The following is a 21,017-nucleotide window of genomic DNA, read 5'->3' on the forward strand; positions in this document are numbered from 1 at the left end:
TTCTTATTCTTGTACCTACGTACTTCTTATTCTCAGAGATATAAAAACACAAGACCTAAATACTCGTACCTGATTTTTAAGTACGAGAGTACAGATATAGTGCGAAAAGCTTTTCCTTCGTGTTTTTACGGAAACGTACGAACGTGTCATGCTATTTCAGTCAGTCTCAGTACAAGACGTATTGGCATTGTGTGAACTGGCATGACAAAATACGAATGTTTCAGTAAAAATACGAAAAAGCTTTTCGAGTTTCATCTTTGACGACCGGTCTGGCGCGGTCGGTAGTGACCTTGCCTGCTACGCCGCGGTCCCGGGTTCGAATCCCGGTAAGAGCATTTATTTGTGTGATTTTCTATGTATATAAGTATTTATATATTACATATATCGTTGTCTGAGTACCTACAACACAAGCCTTCTTGAGCTTACCGTGGGCCTGAATCGGTCAATCTGTGTAAGAATGTCCTATACTTCGTTTCTTTTAAGATTAGAATTATCTGTCAAACGGGTAAACAAAGAAGCAGTGGTCGTAGACCTTCCTTCGATTTCGGCCGATACCACTGATTTCTTGGAACTTATGTACATAGTATTATAAGTTATAAGTTCCAAGAAATCAGTGGTATCGGCCGAAATCGAAGAAGGAAAGTCTACGACCACTGCTTCTTTATTTACCCGTTCGACAGATAATTCTAATCTTAAAAGAAACGAAGTACATAATATCTGCATATGTTTACATCGGATTTACTCAGAATCAGAAATGTACAAATCTAATTTTTCTGGTGCTTTTTGCTTGTTGAAAGATTGTTATGCATAGACTATTTTATGATGGAGAAACATATAAACATTCGACTAAACTGTATCACGTGAGCGAGTTGCCATAGTTTTTGAACTCAGAAGCGATCGTGCATATTCCTAACTGTTTGAATTCAAATAATGTGTACGTACACATCATGGAGTTTTCGTCTGAACCGTCGGGGCAGTCGACGTAGCCGTCGCAGAGCAGAGTAGAAGGTAGACAGGAATCGTTGCCGCATCTGTGGGTGTATTAAATTATATTATTAATTAAGGATATAAAGTATTAACGGAAATAAGTTACTATAAAAACGTCAAGGACTATATTAGCACATAGTGTATAGTTGTACAGATATCACAGCTTTAGGTAATCCTAAAAACTTCATATAGCCTAAGCATGTTGCAATTTTTTACTCTTTTTATTAGACTAAATAAACATGGTCGGTCGACACTTATTCCTCTTCATCGACCTCGTGAAACAGTCTCTTTTCCCATTGCACGTCGGTGCCGCCATCTAGTTTCACTGTCACAAACTACTATTCATATTACAGATATCCTATGTTCAGGTATAACCTTATATACCTGAACATAGGCGGTTGGCAAGCATGCTTCTCACACCCGTCTTCATCCCCCGTCACACAGTCCTTCCTCCCATCGCATCGCCACATGACGCGCGCTAGTGCTGCCATCTAGTTCTACTCTCACAAACTTGTACACCATAAACATACCTGAACATAGGCGGTTGGCACGCATGCTTCCCGCACCCTTGTTCATCTCCCCCCGCCACGCAGTCCCGGCGACCGTCGCAGCGCCAGGCGGCGGGCGCGCAGGGTGCGCCGGCGCAGGCGAGGCGCGCGCCGCACGCAGGCGCCGGCGGCGCCGCGCACGACTCCTCGTCCGACCCGTCCGCGCAGTCCACTGACCCGTCGCACCACCATTCGCTGGAATTTTAACAAAAATTAAGTTAGACGAGCGAGCACTTATAAAGTTCTGAACTAGATGGCGTTACCTGCTACGGAACCGCTTCTAATTTCGACAAGGCCTTGGGCCTAGCTCTGGCAGCACATAAAGGTGCACATCTAGTTTCGTCGAAGCCGTTGGCACATTCCGCCGCCCCCGAGCAACGTAAAACAATACTATGTTGCTACACTTCAACTTAGATGGCGTTATACGTACAATTCCTATGCCTAGACGACATACACCATCGCTTTGTCCGTTTCGCCAGAGACGTATCCACTATTAGTTACTATAGTTCTAAACTAGATGGCGTTACGTACCGTAGCACACAATCCTTCTGTCTTCGGCAAGGTCTAGCTCTGGCAGCACATAAAGGTGCACACCCAGTTTCGTCGGAGCCATCGGCACATTCCGCCGCCCCGGAGCAACGTAGGGAACCGCGTATGCATTCGCCGTTGGTACATCTGTAAAGTTTAAAAGCTTAAGTAAGTACACATCCATATTATATACTATACTCAACTATACTAATATTATAAATGGGAAAGTGTGTAACGTAAATATTTAGATAAAATAAAAAATTGTGTTTTTAATAAATTAATTATAAATAAGTCACTAATTTAACTTCAGCGCCCTCTCGGGATAAAATATCGAACTAACAAGCCCGCTCAAGGCATCCACTCGCGCGCACATACGTGTTAGCCAAGTAGATAAGGAGTTAGTTACAAAAACATCCGCAGACGATAGCTGGCGCGCGCGTCAGAATCCGGCTTTTTTTCTAATACGAACAGCGCCAGGGAAACAAGACCAAATTGCTTTTTTCGAAAATGTGGTTCCCCGGAGGCTCCACTCTGCAGCCTGGGCGGCTAAAATGAATAGTTCGTAACACCTAAATGTAAAAAACCTGGAGAAAGCACTACTTTGAAGAGAATTTAACATCCCAATACTGGGTCCTTGTGTCGCTATGAAATCCTGATCAATTGCACGAGAGAATGCCATAGCTGATGGGAAATGAGCCTCGGACCGCATCCTGTGTTTGAGCTTGCTTTCCCCCTCACATCTTAACCCTGGGACCTGCTTCCTGAAGGCATCAGCGTCAGCGTACAGGATTCCGTATGTGTAATTAAAAAGTGATTGCAAGGTTAGTTAAGCTTAATTTGAACTTTATCTTAATATCAGTGGACAATCTTCAAAGAGTGACTGTGACGTGGTGTTTCTAAGAATTAAAAGGCTTTCTCCAGCATATTCGCAATTTTTATTTACATCACAACCCAGTAAGGCGCCCTGAGGACATATTTGAAAGAGCTCATTGCTAACTCTGTGCGAACCGGTGAGTAACAGTCAGCCCAATTTTTACTGTTACAAGTGTGTGTGTCTGTTTATTTGTCCGTCTTTCACGGCAAAACGTAGCGACGAATTGACGTGATTTTTTAAGGGGAGATAGTTGAAGGGATGGAGAGTGGCTCAGGCTACTTTTCATCTGTTTCTAACCCCCACTTTCCTAAAATGGGGTGTGGAAGTTTGCATGGAGCCCTCCGAAAATTTGGCGAAGCCGCGGACAAAAGCTAGTCCATACTTTTATTTTATTTTATTTTATTTTATTTATTAGGAGAACAAACAGAGTTAAATGTACATACTTTTGTATAAAAACTAAATTATATGGTAAACATGCATTTACCTCCACATCAGTTCTCACCGAGACATACATTGATACATTGAGTTTACGTCTAAAATTATATGCATTAACTAATGTTATATTTAAACAATTATGTTATTGTTTGGCAAGTAACAGAATAGTAAACATTATGTGACATACAGCATAATATAGGTATATAACTATACACATAAAGAAAAGGAAAAAGCTAGGGCTTAGGGAATAACATTAATGACTTAAGTAAAAACTTATCTAACTATAGTTATTTCAGGTAATTTTTAAGTAAATGAGAACAAACAACAAACTAACAAAAGTAGTCTGATCATCCTTATCATTCCTCTGGGATTATTTGAAGGATTTGCTTTTTGTACTGAATCTTTGTTGTGTTAAAGATATCGACCGAGACGAGACTCTTATTGTAAGTGTCGCATATGCGACGCAGCGGCGCTCGCACGCCGGCGTTGGTGGCGGTGTTGGGCACGGCGAACAGGGCGGCGGAGCGCGCTCCGCTACGCGGCACGCGAAACCGCAACAGTTGAAGCAGCTCGCTGCTGTTGTACTCACTTCTACATATATTATAGAGGACTATAGCATCCGACGTTATACGACGCGTTGACAATGATGACAGCTTGTAGTGCTTTAACAAGTTTTGGTAAGTCATCTTCTGTCCTGTTACCCTTTTATGCATAATTCTCAGAAATTTCTTTTGTACCATTTCGATGGCGTTCGCATATTTTGCATAAAGAGGATTCCATAATATAACCGATGCGTACTCTAGATGTGGTCTTACTAACGCTTTATAGAGTAATAGGTACGTATCTGCCTTTTTAAACACTTTAGCCGACCTGATCACAAAACCTAACATCTGATAAGCTTTACGTACAATCTTGTCTATATGAGCGCTAAAGTGTAAATTTTCATCAAACATCACTCCTAGATCTCTAGCTGAATGTACTTTCATTATTTGTGTTTCACCTAATTTGTACTTAAAATTTATTATTCTTTTCTTATTTTTGGTGAAGGTAATTTGCATACATTTATTAGCTGCTAACTGCAATTTATTGTCTTCACAGTATGCATAGAATGTGTCTAGGTCTTCCTGAACTAATTTACTATCACTTTCATTCTCTATTACTCTATAAAGTTTTAGGTCATCTGCAAACAATAAGAAATTACAGTGTTTAAAGCACTTTTTAATATCGTTAATAAATATACTGTATAATAAAGGCCCTAAAATTGAGCCTTGAATTACTCCGGACGTTACATTCGCAAGATTTGATCTAAAGCCATTAATGACTACTACTTGAGTTCTATTTGTCAAATAAGATGCAAACCAACGGAATAGATTACCATGGATTCCATTAAATGCTAGTTTCTTAAGAAGATATAGGTGATCTACTTTATCGAACGCTTTACAAAAGTCGGTAAAGATAACATCTACTTGTTTTCTGTTGTCCATAGACTTAAACAGAAAATCGGTATATTGTAATAAATTCGTAATCGTTGATTTTTTCTTCATAAAACCGTGTTGTTCAGGTAATACACTCGTCTTGATCATAGGATATATGACGTCATGAATCAGCCCTTCATAAATTTTAGGTATAATGGATTGTACTGAGACGGGTCGATAATTAGTGACCTGGCACTTCGGACCTGATTTATGTATCGGTGTCACATAAGCTGATTTCCAGCGTTCAGGAAAAATTCCAAATTTAAGGCATTTATTAAAAATGATGCAAAGGGGCAAAGCTAGGGCCTTCGCGGTATTTTTTATAAAGTAAGGGCTAATTTTATCTGGTCCCGCACCTTTATTTATATCTATATTTTTAAGTTTTTTAATTATATGACCTTTATTTAATTGAATATTTGTTATATTAGTACCTGCGTCTGACGTAGGTATACAGTCTAACTGGTCACAATTAATATTGTCGCGCGGCTCAAACACCGATTGAAAGAAACCTGCAAACAACTCCGCTGCTCCTTCCGGGGTACTAGAAGATCTATCATTGTAATACATAGTGGCTGGGTAGCCTGAAGTGTTACTTTTTAATGTTGAGATATAAGACCAAAACGATTTTATATTACTTTTAATACTTAATTCAGTATTTTTAGTATATGTGTTAAAACATTCTAATAGTAATATTTTACTTCTTTTTCTAAGCAAAGAGAACTCGGCATAGTCTACCGCGGAATTATATATTTTCCAACGCCGCCAAAGTTTTTTTTTCCTGTTTATCGTTTTTTTTAAGGCCACAGAAAACCACTTTGGAGTATTTTTATTAACAGTTTTTTTTAATGGCACTAACTTATCCATAATATTATAAATTATAGTATAGAATTTATCTACCGCCGCTTCGGGCTCTAACCCTTGAAGTTCAACTTGCCACTCAATTTTATTAATAGTTTCTGAGATTTCTGTATAATTAGCCTTACGAAAATTGTACATAACTACAGGATTTTTTGGGATGTAATTCGTCGGAACGAGATCCATAGTAAATTCGACAGCGGGGTGATGTTTATCAATGTTAGATAATTCTATTTCCGGGTTCGAAATACAACATTTTTTGTTACAAAATATTAGGTCCAACGTTCTATTGTTAAGGTTTTTAATAATATTAAACTGTTGTAATCCTAACATCTCAGTCGTATTAATTAATGCCGCCGCGCATGGATTTTGACCTTCATTCTCAGGTAAAAGATCACCTACACTAGATATGGACCAACTTAAATCAGGAAGATTGTAATCGCCCACCAAACAAAAGGTAATGTAGTCTAATGATGTACGAGGGGTGATCCAAAAGTAATGATAACTGAATACTTTTTGCATCGGATTAAAATAAATAGGTATGCCGTTACTGTCCACAAAGACTCCTTAGTAAATAAAAAAAAATAAAAATAAAAAATATGTATCTGTCAGAGAGTTGCATTTGTTTTTTCACGAGCAGTCGGAACAATATCGCAAAAATGGAGAAAACTGAGGTGAGAGCGGTTATTAAATACTTCTGTTTGAAAAAAATGTGTACTAAAGATATATACGCTGAATTAGTGGGAACACTGGGGGAGTCCGCTCCGCCGTATTCTACAGTGGCACGCTGGTCAAAGGAGTTTAACTTGGGAAGAACATCCACTCAAGATGAACACCGCGAAGGCCGTCCATCTGTCGCCCTTACTGGAGAAAACGTAAAAAAAATTAATGATCTCGTTTTAACAGATAGAAGGATGACTATCAGGCATCTAGTTGAGCTCACAGGCATCTCGTATGGCAGCATTCAAAGAATCTTAACTGATGAATTACATATGAAAAAAGTCTCCGCTCGTTGGGTGCCTAGAATGTTAACGGCTGAACAAAAGAAAATACGTTGTGAGATTTCGAAGTCTAATCTTGAAAAATTTCAAACTGATCCCGAAACATTTTTGCGTCGGTTTGTAACCATGGACGAGTCTTGGATCCATCATTTCGATCCTGAGACCAAACAGCAATCCATGACCTGGAAGCGAGCGTCGTCCCCTACACCGAAGAAATTCAAGGTAGCAAGCTCCGCTGGTAAGGTCATGGCTTCAGTGTTTTGGGATGCTGAGGGAGTCATAATGATCGAATACCTGGAAAAGGGAACCACTATTACGGGCTCCTACTACGCTGACCAAATACGCAGATTGAGAGAGGCAATCAAAGAAAAGCGGCGGGGTAAACTTCGAGCTGGCATCCTGTTTCACCAGGACAACGCACCGCCCCACAAGGCCGGTGTTGCGATGGCTGCCATCCGTGATTCAGGGTTCGAATTGCTGGAACACCCCCCATATTCGCCAGACCTAGCCCCCAGCGACTTTTATCTCTTTCCACGGCTGAAGGAAGATCTTAGAGGCAACAAATTTTTGAATGATGGCGAGGTAATGGCCGCTGTGGAGGCATTTTTGGAGGGTCAAGAAAAAGATTTTTTTTTTAAAGGAATTCGTAGTCTGGAGAAACGATGGTCCAAGTGTGTAGACTTGGAAGGAGATTACGTAGAAAAATAAATTATTTTATTAAACATTTTATGTGTCTTTCATACTGATTATCATTACTTTTGGATCACCCCTCGTACTCAATTCTTCTAATTTATTACAATAAGTTTGATACACTAATATATTAGACTTGGGGGGGATGTACACACCATTAATTACAATTTTACGGCCAGATATACATACTTCAATATAAATCTCCTCGACTTGGTTACATTCCCAGTCGGATCGCCGAGTTGCTAAAATATTAGATCTTACCGCTATCAGAACGCCGCCGCCGCCCTTCTTCGCCGTGTCCCGCAAGTCTCGGTCGCGCCGGAACACGCTATAGTTGCTATCAAACAATTCCGAGTCCAGAATATCATCTCGCAGCCACGTCTCGGTCAACACTATAACGTCATAATTACATTGCAATATATTTAAACGAATATCTACTAATTTACTTTTTATACCACCGCAATTTTGATAATATAATCTTAAGTTATTAGTAACAGAGCCTGTTAAATACTATTACTCGAATATGTTGCTGGAAACTGTAAATATAATATGTGTGAAATAATTTGATTATAATAATAAGCGGTGATAAGCGGTAGTTTAATTTAATAAGATTAATAACATGTTTAGGAACGTATATTATGTTGTTTATTTTCCCTGTAAATATTTTCAGTTTAGGATATGTAAATTCAACCTTATAGCCCAGAGGAATACCATAGTACGAATTAGGTAATTGATGCACATCATGATCAATAAGACACCTAAATAACAAAGCGATCATAAATACCATAGAATGTCCATGTAAATTTCAGAGTGTATCCAGGTCCGCCTCTTTACGGATTCGAATAACGGGTGATGAGTCATCCTTACGAACCAGAATTGCTGCGTTTTTTATCCAAATAAACTTGTAGTTTTTCGTGCTAGCCACCTTACGCGTTTTTGAGTAAAGGATCTTATTTTTCAATGTCAAATGTTCGTTGATGAATACAGGTCGCGAGTTAGTCAGTTGATCGCCGGCCGGGGTGTCGCAGGCGCTGGTGCTGGGCGGCGCGGCGCCACAGGCCTGGAGGATCTGGCCCGCCGTCACGCCCCGTCGCGCTCGAGCCGCTGCGATGATCTCATCCCTCAGCCGACGAGAGTTCAACTCCACTATGATATTTTTTGGGCGATCTGTTTTTATGTTGTGAGCAATTCTATGTACAGCCCGTATGGAATCGGAGGAAATCGGAACATTCAAAACTTTGCCGAGGGCGAGTGTCATGTGCACAAGGTTTTCTGTGGGCTTTAGTTGCAGATTTTGGATTTCAATATTGCACTGACGAGACCGTTGCTCCTGCTCGTCTGAGTTATTTTGGAGGTGTTCCAGCTGGTCTCTGAGCTGCGCGTTCTCGGCTTTAACCGCGGCTACATCCATTTGCGCACTTTCAGATTGGTTTTGAAGCTCCTCGTATTTACCTTCAAGTTCTTGTAACTTACTAGACCACGTATGGATCGAGGATGACAATTCGTCCAGTCTTGTATTGACACTGTTCTTAAGGTCGGCCATGTCATGAGACAACAGTTGAAACTGGCTATTCATGTTGTTCAGGAGCGCTGTCGTATCAATGCTCACAATAGACGGAAGATGATCTGAATTGTCCTCTCGCTCCTCATTAAGAATTACCGGCGACTTAGGTGTGTTCGTGGACGGCGTTTTTTTTGGGCAGTTTACATTTCGGACATTTCCATTTTTTTACGTTCATTGGAAGCATTTTTTTAAAATCGGCCTCCGTCAGCCCGACACATCTATAATGAAATTTGTCCTGGCATGTAGTGCATCTAATTGATTCCTGCGATGATAGCTCTGAATCACATTTATTACAATTCATATTTGAATATTTTAATTTTTACGATAACCAGGTGTGAATATATTGAATAAGCTAATAAGCACACTATGTCTTGGGCTTAAGGTTCACTATCTGATGTGGGATACGCTCCACTCGGTTGCTTGCTGTTATCTCGTCCTGAGCACTCTCGCGCACAAATAGTCGTAAGCTCCCGTAGTATCCGCTACTTAAGTCCCTTTTGGCACGAGCACTCACTCCAGTTAGTTTTAACTTAACTCGTAGGTATCCCGATAATCTTGTTGGGGATTATTTCACGCTATTTTGGTTTAATTAGACACTATTTAACGTTAATTTTTACACTGAGTCTAAAAAACGGTACTATTGATTGTTTTTAATAACTTTCTTGCCGATATTACTAGTAATATAACGTAAACTGAATATTTTAAGCAGCTGATTTGCACAGCGCGTTTGCACCGCGCGACCGCCGCGAGCGAAAAAAACGATACGATACTAATATTATAAATGGGAAAGTGTGTGTGTCTGTTTGTTTGTCCGTTACATAAGGCTTTGGACTTTAAAATAATATATCAAAGTTAATTATTTTATGACAATTTTTTGACAGACACAGACAAAGGGTTAAACATACCGCACCCTCGTTGAGCTCTAGAGCTGTGCCTGCTCGTTCACTGAAAAGATCGCTCCCAACTAGTACGATCTCCGAAGTGTACTAGTTCGTTCTTTTAGGACATTTAGTACAGTAGTACACCGAGAGAGCGAGAGACAAGTTGTGCATGTGACGTACAGTAACGCTCGCTCGTACTAGCCGAGAGCTGATCGGAGTGATCGGCCGTTTTCGCGCGCTCTCGGTCCGAGTCAGTCGGTTGCGGTCGGATCACACGCATCGCTTTGCTGTCATTGTCACTCCTCGGCTCTTTGATCCTTTCGCTCCCATTCTATTGCGCGTGTGTGAGTGTACTAAATCTCGTAGAGAGCAGAATCATTTGGGAGTCGTTTGGTCTAGTACAGTGCAGGGAATCGTGTCTTTTGTACTATTAGTATATGTCCTACACAAGCCTATTGAGCTCTAGCAGCCTTACTTACCGTCAGGAACAGAACACTATGAGTAAGGTCTAGCGTTATTGGCTGCAGAACCTGACCTGAACTCTGTTTCGGAGCAGTTTCGAGGCTCGCAGTGCAGCTCATCACTGAGGTCGCCGCAGTCGTCCTCGAAGTCGCAGCGCCAGCGGCCGGGGATGCAGCGGCCGTCGGCGCAGCGGAAGTAGGTGGCGTCGCAGCCCGGGCGCGCGCCGGTGCCGCAGTCGGCTTCGTCTTCGCGGAGGGGACAGTCCGCCTGAAACCACAACATAGATTACACTCTGTCAAACAAGTATGTATGTATGTATGTAAACACTTTATTGTACGGTCGAGGAAATTGATTCTTTAGCAATTTGCGGTTCAAGTAGATTTGGTTGACACATACTAATGCTAAGAGCTGTCAAACGTAAAGTGAACCGCTAACTGCTAAAGAATTAATTTCTTCGACCGTACATAATACAAGTTAGGACATAGAAATACAGTATAGTTATGGTGTACAAGTCTGTCAGTAAATAAGAACAAAGTTCTCTTTGCAAAGTTCTGTCATGCATCCTTTTCTTTAGGGTGCTAGAGAAAAGGATACCTGTAGTTTTCTTAGTTCTTATTTACTGACAGACTTGTTTGACAGAATATAGTTAATTTTCTGTTATTACTCCCACGCCAGAAAAACTAAAAATTGCCATGAACAAAAATAAAATTGTACTCCCAAGCCTCGACACTTCGCCGTCAGCGTTCGGCCTGCTGGGGCCTATTTCTCAAAACTAAAAGTTACAAGCGGAAGTCTCTTTCCAACTTGTCATATTAGACATTGACTACCGCTTGTAAATTTTAACTTGTAGCGTCGAGAAATGGGCCCCTGGCCTCACTAATGAAACAGACGCACAAGCCCGCAGCTCACCGTTCAGCGTCGCTTAAAATTAGGGATCAGCCCCGTCGCATCTGCACGCCCCGCCGAACCGAACGCTCCGAGCGTGCACTGAGGCCACAGTCATCATCATCATCATTTCAGCCGTTAATCGATCCAGAAGTACCCCGCAGTTTTTCACATTTGATACATTCTTACATCCGATAGCAGTCCATTCGGTCAACATTTTGGTCCACCTGTCATCACTCTACCAGGCAACATGTCCCGCCCAATTCTATTTGAGTTTCGAAATCAAGTCACCAACGTCCCGCACCTCGGTGCGGCGCCACAGTGGCCCAACCTAAGTAAAGGCACAGTGGCCGTACCTCGGCGTCGCACTGCCAGTCGCGCGGTATGCAGCGGCCGGAGGCGCAGCGGAAGTGTCTGGGGGGGCACACAGTGGCTCAGCCTGCGGGTACAGTGGACGTACCTCGGCGTCGCACTGCCAGTCGCGCGGTATGCAGCGGCCGGAGGCGCAGCGGAAGTGTCTGGGGGGCACACAGTGGCTCAGCCTGCGGGTACAGTGGACGTACCTCGGCGTCGCACTGCCAGTCGCGCGGTATGCAGCGGCCGGAGGCGCAGCGGAAGTGTCTGGGGGGGCACACAGTGGCTCAGCCTGCGGGTACAGTGGACGTACCTCGGCGTCGCACTGCCAGTCGCGCGGTATGCAGCGGCCGGAGGCGCAGCGGAAGTGTCTGGGGGGCACACAGTGGCTCAGCCTGCGGGTACAGTGGACGTACCTCGGCGTCGCACTGCCAGTCGCGCGGTATGCAGCGGCCGGAGGCGCAGCGGAAGTGTCTGGGGGGCACACAGTGGCTCAGCCTGCGGGTACAGTGGACGTACCTCGGCGTCGCACTGCCAGTCGCGCGGTATGCAGCGGCCGGAGGCGCAGCGGAAGTGTCTGGGGGGCACACAGTGGCTCAGCCTGCGGGTACAGTGGACGTACCTCGGCGTCGCACTGCCAGTCGCGCGGTATGCAGCGGCCGGAGGCGCAGCGGAAGTGTCTGGGGGGCACACAGTGGCTCAGCCTGCGGGTACAGTGGACGTACCTCGGCGTCGCACTGCCAGTCGCGCGGTATGCAGCGGCCGGAGGCGCAGCGGAAGTGTCTGGGGGGCACACAGTGGCTCAGCCTGCGGGTACAGTGGACGTACCTCGGCGTCGCACTGCCAGTCGCGCGGTATGCAGCGGCCGGAGGCGCAGCGGAAGTGTCTGGGGGGCACACAGTGGCTCAGCCTGCGGGTACAGTGGACGTACCTCGGCGTCGCACTGCCAGTCGCGCGGTATGCAGCGGCCGGAGGCGCAGCGGAAGTGTCTGGGGGGCACACAGTGGCTCAGCCTGCGGGTACAGTGGACGTACCTCGGCGTCGCACTGCCAGTCGCGCGGTATGCAGCGGCCGGAGGCGCAGCGGAAGTGTCTGGGGGGGCACACAGTGGCTCAGCCTGCGGGTACAGTGGACGTACCTCGGCGTCGCACTGCCAGTCGAGCGGTATGCAGCGGCCGGAGGCGCAGCGGAAGTGTCTGGGGGGCACACAGTGGCTCAGCCTGCGGGTACAGTGGACGTACCTCGGCGTCGCACTGCCAGTCGCGCGGTATGCAGCGGCCGGAGGCGCAGCGGAAGTGTCTGGGGGGCACACAGTGGCTCAGCCTGCGGGTACAGTGGACGTACCTCGGCGTCGCACTGCCAGTCGCGCGGGATGCAGCGGCCGGAGGCGCAGCGGAAGTGTCTGGGGGGCACACAGTGGCTCAGCCTGCGGGTACAGTGGACGTACCTCGGCGTCGCACTGCCAGTCGCGCGGTATGCAGCGGCCGGAGGCGCAGCGGAAGTGTCTGGGGGGCACACAGTGGCTCAGCCTGCGGGTACAGTGGACGTACCTCGGCGTCGCACTGCCAGTCGCGCGGGATGCAGCGGCCGGAGGCGCAGCGGAAGTGTCTGGGGGCACACAGTGGCTCAGCCTGCGGGTACAGTGGACGTACCTCGGCGTCGCACTGCCAGTCGCGCGGTATGCAGCGGCCGGAGGCGCAGCGGAAGTGTCTGGGGGGCACACAGTGGCTCAGCCTGCGGGTACAGTGGACGTACCTCGGCGTCGCACTGCCAGTCGCGCGGGATGCAGCGGCCGGAGGCGCAGCGGAAGTGTCTGGGGGGGCACACAGTGGCTCAGCCTGCGGGTACAGTGGACGTACCTCGGCGTCGCACTGCCAGTCGCGCGGGATGCAGCGGCCGGAGGCGCAGCGGAAGTGTCTGGGGGGGCACACGCGCGCAGCGCAGTGCGCGCCCTCGTCCGAGCCGTCGGAGCAGTCCGCGTCCGCGTCGCACACCCACACGCCCGGCACGCAGGAACCGTCCCCGCACATGAACTGTTGGTCAAAAAGTCATTAGTAACAGCTGAAGATTAAGTGCGTTTTCTCATTCGGATGTCGGAAGGATTTCAAGGGAAAAAATCAAAGATGGCGTCCTTAATGTATAGGATATCGGTCCTACATCCGATATCGGATCGGATAATGTGAAAACGCATAGGCTGATGGACAGGCTGGTGGGCACGCGATCCGACTGATGACGACAACATCAACTTCATATAAATTGGCCGTCGGTCTAAAACCAGTCTAAAAGCTATACTTGTCGCCGCTAATGACGTTCGTTTTTAACCCCCGACGCAAAAACGACGGGGTGTTACCTTATACAGTCATCACCTCATCACTCAATAGTCAGTCTCATAGGCTAGTTTCCTACTAGTCAAATCAGCTTCTATTTAAGAACTGTCAAAACATATATAAACATATAATCACGCCTGTATCCCATAAAGGGGTAGGCAGAGCACATGAACTACTAAGTTGCAGTGCCACTCTTGGCAAAAAGGGGTTGAAAGAAATCCAATTCAAAACGACTGTCAAAACGATTTGCTAATATGGAATTACAATGAAATACTGAGGAGTGACGTCACGGTCAATTCATTTACTTTATATCTACTCTTTGACTTATTAAATAGAAATTATGTTTAAATATAACTACTGTCCATATTTTTCTTAGAATTAGGTGGTGCTTTATTTCGTGCACTGCATAAAATTTGTGAGTGTGTTCAGTAAAACGTGCCACTTTGGCGATTACTATAAAGCCGCTTTGTCAGTTCATTCATATAAAGATACAAGCAAATCTCGTATTTATGGTAAGCGACAAAGTGGGACGTTTTATTAAACACTAAATAATATAAAATATAAATATTTTATTTTAAGTATAGGAAACTAGCCTATGTAGTAGAGTTATACTTTAGGTAGAACATAGAATTAGTATTATCAAATGTAATTTCAATTCAATTTTAAATCTTTTGTAAATGTGTCATGTGTATGTGACGTGTAAAAGTGCCCGTGTCCTATTTGCTGAATAAATTATTTTGATTTTTGTTTGTTATAAGTTTGACGTTCTATCTGTGTGTGTCTATATATGGCATCGTAGGTTTCGAACGGGTGAACCGATTTTTTTTTGTTTAAAAGCTGAATTAGTCGGGAGTGTTTTTAGCTGTGTTTGATGAAAATCGGTCCACTATATCGGGAGTTTTATTCAAATTTTGTTCTTTCGCGTTACGACAATCGTGGTGTAAATTGCCGTGAAAAATATAATAGACTACTTGCCTTCTAGTCAAATCAGCTTCTTTTTAAGAACTGTCAAAATAAATTAGAACGACTTGCCAATATGGAAATTATATGAAATCGAATTGAGTGACATCACGGTCAACTCAGTTACTTTATATATTTCTACCTGACTTATTAAATAGAAATTGGATTTAAAAATAACTTCTGTTCATGTTTTTCTTATAATTATCTGATGCTTTACTTCGTGCATGGTACACAATATTTTATTTTAACTACAGTCAAGTTCCCTATTATTTTCCTCACAATCTAAGTGAAAAGCAGAGTGTACAACAAGGGCATAAATGCCCATTTTTACCCTCGTCTACTATTTTGAAAATTGCCTCGGGTAAAATGGGTCACTTTATGCCCTTGTTGTACAATCTACTATTAAACTTTTTTTTTCAAGAAATTATGATATTTGCTTAATCTTTACAGAGGGCTTTCAAAATCGTTGTAGCCGTATCTTGGCCCGACTAGAAAGCCCTCTCCATAAAAGTTTACTAATTATATCGAGAGATGGCGCTGTACACTCGATTTTTTTTGTAAAACACGCGAACGATGTGTCAACGTAGATTCTATAGGCTGTTTGTATGAGTTGGCAACATTAGGAAAACACAAAGGAAAAATCTAAGATTTTTGAATAACGACAACCTTTCACTAGGGTGACTCGTTATATTAATCAGGAGGCACACTAGAGTTGTGCCTGCTCGTTCACTGAAAAGATCGCTCCCAACTAGTACGATCTCCGAAGTGTACTAGTTCGTTCTTTTAGGACATTTAGGACACCGAGAGAGCGAGAGACAAATGTGCATATGGCGTACAGTAATGCTCGCTCGTACTAGTCGAGAGCTGATCGGCCGTTTTCGCGCGCTCTCGGTCCGAGTCAGTCGGTTTGAGTTCGGTTGCGATCGGATCACACGGATCGCTTTGCTGTCACTGTCACTCCTCGGCTCTTCGCTGCTTTTGCTCTCGTTCTATTGTGCGTGTGTACGCTAGATCGATTTTTCACCCCCGAAACCCCCACATAACAAATTTCAGCGAAATCGTTAGAGAGGTTTCCGAGATCGTCGGTATATATAAATAAATAAATATACAAGAATTGCTCGTTTAATAGTATAAGATTAGGAGCGAAAATTTGATTTCATACTTACTTTAAAAAGTGCATTTGAATGGCATCTAGCGGACATTGTCCGAACTAATAACTCACGTGGTCAGGCTTGCAGGAGCGCGGCGGGCAGTCCCGCTCGTCGTCGCCGGAGGGACAGTCGCGCTGGCCGTCGCAGCGCGCCGCGCCCGACACGCAGCGGGCCGATATGCCCGCTGTCACGTTGCCTTGGCATTTGAACTGAGATGATAGGCAGGTGAACTGAAAGAAATCACCATGTAAGGCCCATTAGATACATATTGAACAATGTCCGTTTGCGCGAAAAGACTACGACGACGGTTCAAATCGCGGTGCTCTTTACTTCCACTAAAAAACTTCATCAGCGCGATGCAGACGTCGCAACTAGTAACACAGCGCCATCTAGTGCTTCTCTGACAAACTACTTACCGTATCGCAGTCTTTTTCATCCTTCCCATCGGCGCAATGCGACGTGGCGTCGCATATTAGAGCGGGATGGAGACAACGGCCGCCGTTACCACATTGTAACTGTCCCTAGGAACCTCCTCTTTACAACCATATTTCCATCTCATTTCAGATCAAAGCTGCCCTTGTATTTCTACGAAAATGCTTCACTAGCGCGATGTAGATACCGCCGCTGACAGAACAGCACCATCTATCGTGTTCTTTATGAACTAATAAGCTTAGTTACCGTGTCGCAGTCTTTCTCGTCACTCCCGTCAGCGCAGTGCGGCGTGGCGTCGCATATTAGAGCGGGATGGAGACAACGGCCGCCGTTACCGCACTGGAACTGTCCCGGAGAACAGCGGAAGGATGGACAGGATTCTGGTTCGTCTGATCCGTCGCCGCAGTCATCCTAAAAAAAGAAGATTAAAATCGATTTTTTAAACGAGTGTGGAGTTCAAAAATGTATAATACTGCGATGAAATTAATACATATAGCTAGTTGATGTGGTCTATGCAAGCTAACGTAAACAGCTTTTAGTTTGTAAGAGATCATTGCCGCCCATGGACACCCGGAACACCAGAAGTGTTTGAGTTGCGTTGCCGGATCATACGATGGGTACGTTCTTTTCTTGAAGGTTTGAAGGTCGTATCTGTCCGTAAATACCGCATCCGACAGTTCATTCCATAGTTTAGCTGTGCGAGGAGGGAAGTTTCTGGAGAAACGCAGTCATACCCGCTACCCTATTTGGGCATTTCTTTTTTTTGCAATTTTTTTTAATTTGATTTTTTTAAGGAATTGTAGGTCAAATAATTAATTAAAATACGGTTGTACTCACGTCTGCGTCGTGAGACTCTAGTCTGCGGAGTTTAACCGTCGCGTGAACTCGGGTGTGTAAAGATTGGTATAACTTTTCTTGGTATAGAAACATTTGTTATAACAACATTTGATATATATTTAAAGGATATAATCACTCATTTGACATAATTAACATTTGGTATAACCACAAAATATCTACTTTTATTTTGTATAATCATTATTTCGTATAAAATTTATTTATAATAACCGTTATATGGTATAACTATCTATTGATATACGACTAGTATAGTATAAATTGCAAACAGTAAGATATTTCTTGAATTAATTTTATTCTTTTTTGAAGGGATCACAGTTCTAACCTAACCTAACCTTTTTTTCTGATAGCAGTACATATGTTTAAGGGTCACAGTTCAAACCTAACCTAACCTATTTTTCTGGTAGCAGCACGTTGTGTGTAGGGGAGTCACAGTTCTAACCCAATCTACTTTTCTGGTAAATGATGGATCTAATTTATTGTACATTATTTTTATTCTGACTGTGCTCTAGAAAGAGTTTGTGTTATACCATTTATTTATTATAGGAAATAAGCATTATACTCAAAGTATGTTAGAATACATGTTATTCGAAAAAATGATCATTATATCAAATGGGAATTATACAATTTGTTAGTATATTATTTTTTGTTATATGATTCAACAATTATATCAAATGATCGTTATAACGACTAAAAATATATCAAAAAAAGTTATATCGATCGATACGCACCCCGTGAACTCCTATATGCCTGAAGAGGGGCCTCCGAATTGGCCCGAAACATGTCGCAGCAATAGCGATATAATAACGTGAGTACAACCGTATTTTATTTAATTAATTATTTGAATATGTCTCACGAAAGTTTAACGTGTATAATTGTAGGTAAGTTGTACTTAAGAATCACGAGCACTTTCAATCTCACTGGGAGACAAAAAGTGTCCCAGAATTTCCATACATTTTTGTAACTTTCCTCTTTTGTTACCCCACATAACATGTATGGAAAATGGTAACAAAATAAGAAAAAATCGTATGGGACAATTTTTTTAACTACTAGAATTGAAAAAGCTAGTAATTCTGAGTAGAAACACCATATTTTTTTTCAAAAATATCACATTTCTAAAAGTAGCAAAAAAAAAAGAAATGCTCATTTCTCTTTCGTACCTGGTAAGGGAAGAAGCGCTGGCTGGACGTCGTGACAGCGGACATGGAAGAGAACAATCTTTCACCTCAGGATGCCGAAGACCGGGCAAAGTGGAGAAGGCTGAGCAGGAAAGCGGACCCTGGCGCTAGGCCGGGAAAACGCTAGGTTGAAGAAGACCTGGTAAGGGAAGAGTTGTAACTCCATATATCAGTAAATGCGGGTTATTTGTAGTGACATAGTCTAACGATAATCACGCGTCCAATAACGTAAATTATCAGTACCACTACTCGATACTAGGTGTCAACAGTGTCTCGCCAAAAAATTAAGATTAGAACAGTTTACAACTTATATTACAAGCAGAAGGAATTGAAAACAGAATACTGATTAATACGATTGTAATATTAGCTGAAAATTGGTGAGCATTAGACTCTTCGTTCGTCGCGACATCTATTGACAAACAGCAGTAATGATAATTTACGCTGTTTGACGCGTGATTGTCGCTAGATGTCACTGATGTATGGAGTTACAACTCTTCCCTTACTTATTCCTCTATGGTCACAACCGGCCAGTTGTAGCACGAAATGTTTCACAACGAGCGGCTTGTCTTTATAGTGCAGTATTCTCTATCTCTCTCATACCTGCGTGTCACAGCGCCACCAGAACGGGACGCACTTGAGCGTCGTGTTACAGACGAAGTGTGCGCTTGTACAGTTCGGTGCACAGCTACGGCCGTCCGGTTGCAATACAAAGTGCTCGGGGCATTCGCAGCGTGCGCCGACTGGCTTGTCTTTAGTCGCTGGCGTGAGGAGGCAGAGGCCGCTGCAGTTTAGTTTAGCACACAGCGACGTCAATTCTGAAAAAAAGTCAACATATTACAAAAGCTTAATACGACAAGCACAGACCAAGTTTTCCTTTAAACGTCAATTACGTAAACACTTCTCGTAGGTACACTAACGTTGTTAGACAGTAACAGTAATGGTTAAATGGGTACTACATATGTATATGTATGTATATGATTGTACTTATTTATGTATGTAATATTGTACTTATTGATGATGTATAATAATATAGTATTTAGATAGTGACTTATATCTATTTCAATTTCTGTTTTATTTTCGCCAATTGTAAGTTTCTGTTTGGTACAATGGTTGACTGGTAGAGAATGCCTTAAGACAATAAGTTCGCCATTTGTACTGTATGTTGTACAATAAAAGTTAAAAAAATAAATAAAAGCTAAGTAAGTAGATCGATATATCTTAAAACGTGAAGGCATAAAGCAATAACAAAAGTTGAAAGTTGTTGTTCATATAATTTTTTGTTTGTTATTTATTTATGTGAGACTAGAGTGTCCCACTGTTGGGCAAAGGCCTCTCTCTTCCATTTCCACGTATCCCAGTCTTTATCAAACGCGTCAAGGTCATATACAAGGTGATCTTCTTATATTGAATCTATGGTTAGACTGGACAATTTCTTATAGTAATGTAGGAAGGTTATTTATACTCATTAGATTATACCTGGCGACGCTGGTTGTCTTGCAGGGTGGTGCACTCTTAAGTCCATAGGTTTGTGAACCGTGTGAGCGATAGTCTTGCATTCATACGCGCCGCCTGAACTAGGGTCTTCTGTTGCGTTGGGCTGAAAATATACAATATAGATTAATTTAATACACACTTCTTAGGGTTCCGTAGTCAACTTAGTTTCGCCATGTCTGTCCGTCCGTCCGTCCGTCCGCGGATAATCTCAGTGACCGTTAGTACTAGAAAGCTGCAAATTGCAAACCATGCGAAATGGATGCTGTTGAAATATCCATGGTGAATGTAGAAATATACAATATATACATACATACATACAATCATGCCTGTATCCCATAAAGGGGTAGGCAGAGCACATAAAACTACTCAAGTTTCAGTGCCACTCTTGGCAAATAAGGGGTTGAAAGAAGACGAAACTGTGACATTGCAGTGACAGGTTGCCAGCCTCTCGCCTTCTACGACACCCACGGGAAGAAAGGGGGTGGTGAAATTCTTAATCCGTCACCACACGGTTATATACAATATATATAGGTCCAAAAAATATTTTCGGCAACTTACGATACTTTGGTTTATTTCAACATTTCCCTATTCTTTGTCAACGTAATTTTGGGCCACCCTGTAAGTGTGACGGCCCAGCCACGACATTGGTCTAAGCGCGACAGCGGTGAGCGGCGGCCATATGTGCGAATGAACAGTCCCATCGCTGTGTCTCGCTCCAATGTATGGCCGCCGCTCACCGCTGCCGCGCTCAGACCAATGTCGTGGCTGAGCCGTTACATAAACACAGACTTACTTTGTAGTGTGGGTTGGGTCGTCGGCGGCAACTCTCTATAGCCCTGGTTTCCCAATCGCTCCAGTAAATACGACCTTCCCATACAGTCAACGCGAACACATGATGTAGGCGAAGCCAGGGCATGCGATCTGAAAACAAAACGGATTAAATAAGGAATACTCTTAAGCGTGAATCTTTATTTGTTCTTTGTCTCGTTGTTATAGTGTCCCCGCTTCACTAATGGAATATGGATCCCATCCAAATCAGCTATGGTGAGTCTTCTCTCGCAACAGAAAAACATATATTAATAAT

At 43.4% G+C, this 21,017-nt stretch overlaps 1 protein-coding gene across 1 annotated transcript in view; it reads right to left on the reverse strand.

Annotated features, from left to right (window-relative positions):
* The window catches only part of LOC125238103 (prolow-density lipoprotein receptor-related protein 1), a 214,214-nt gene that overhangs the window by 73,870 nt on the left and 119,327 nt on the right, over positions 1-21,017 (reverse strand). The window contains exons 66-75 of the mRNA XM_048145391.1: positions 20,727-20,854; positions 19,916-20,036; positions 19,040-19,254; positions 16,656-16,820; positions 16,049-16,207; positions 13,399-13,572; positions 10,374-10,567; positions 2,067-2,210; positions 1,518-1,730; positions 943-1,031 (exon numbers count right to left, since the gene is read on the reverse strand). Of these exons, the coding sequence (XP_048001348.1) occupies positions 943-1,031; positions 1,518-1,730; positions 2,067-2,210; positions 10,374-10,567; positions 13,399-13,572; positions 16,049-16,207; positions 16,656-16,820; positions 19,040-19,254; positions 19,916-20,036; positions 20,727-20,854 (1,602 nt within the window). The remainder of the gene's footprint in view (positions 1-942; positions 1,032-1,517; positions 1,731-2,066; positions 2,211-10,373; positions 10,568-13,398; positions 13,573-16,048; positions 16,208-16,655; positions 16,821-19,039; positions 19,255-19,915; positions 20,037-20,726; positions 20,855-21,017) is intronic.

This window comes from Leguminivora glycinivorella, chromosome 22, assembly GCF_023078275.1.
Source record: "Leguminivora glycinivorella isolate SPB_JAAS2020 chromosome 22, LegGlyc_1.1, whole genome shotgun sequence".
Taxonomy (NCBI): domain Eukaryota; kingdom Metazoa; phylum Arthropoda; class Insecta; order Lepidoptera; family Tortricidae; genus Leguminivora; species Leguminivora glycinivorella.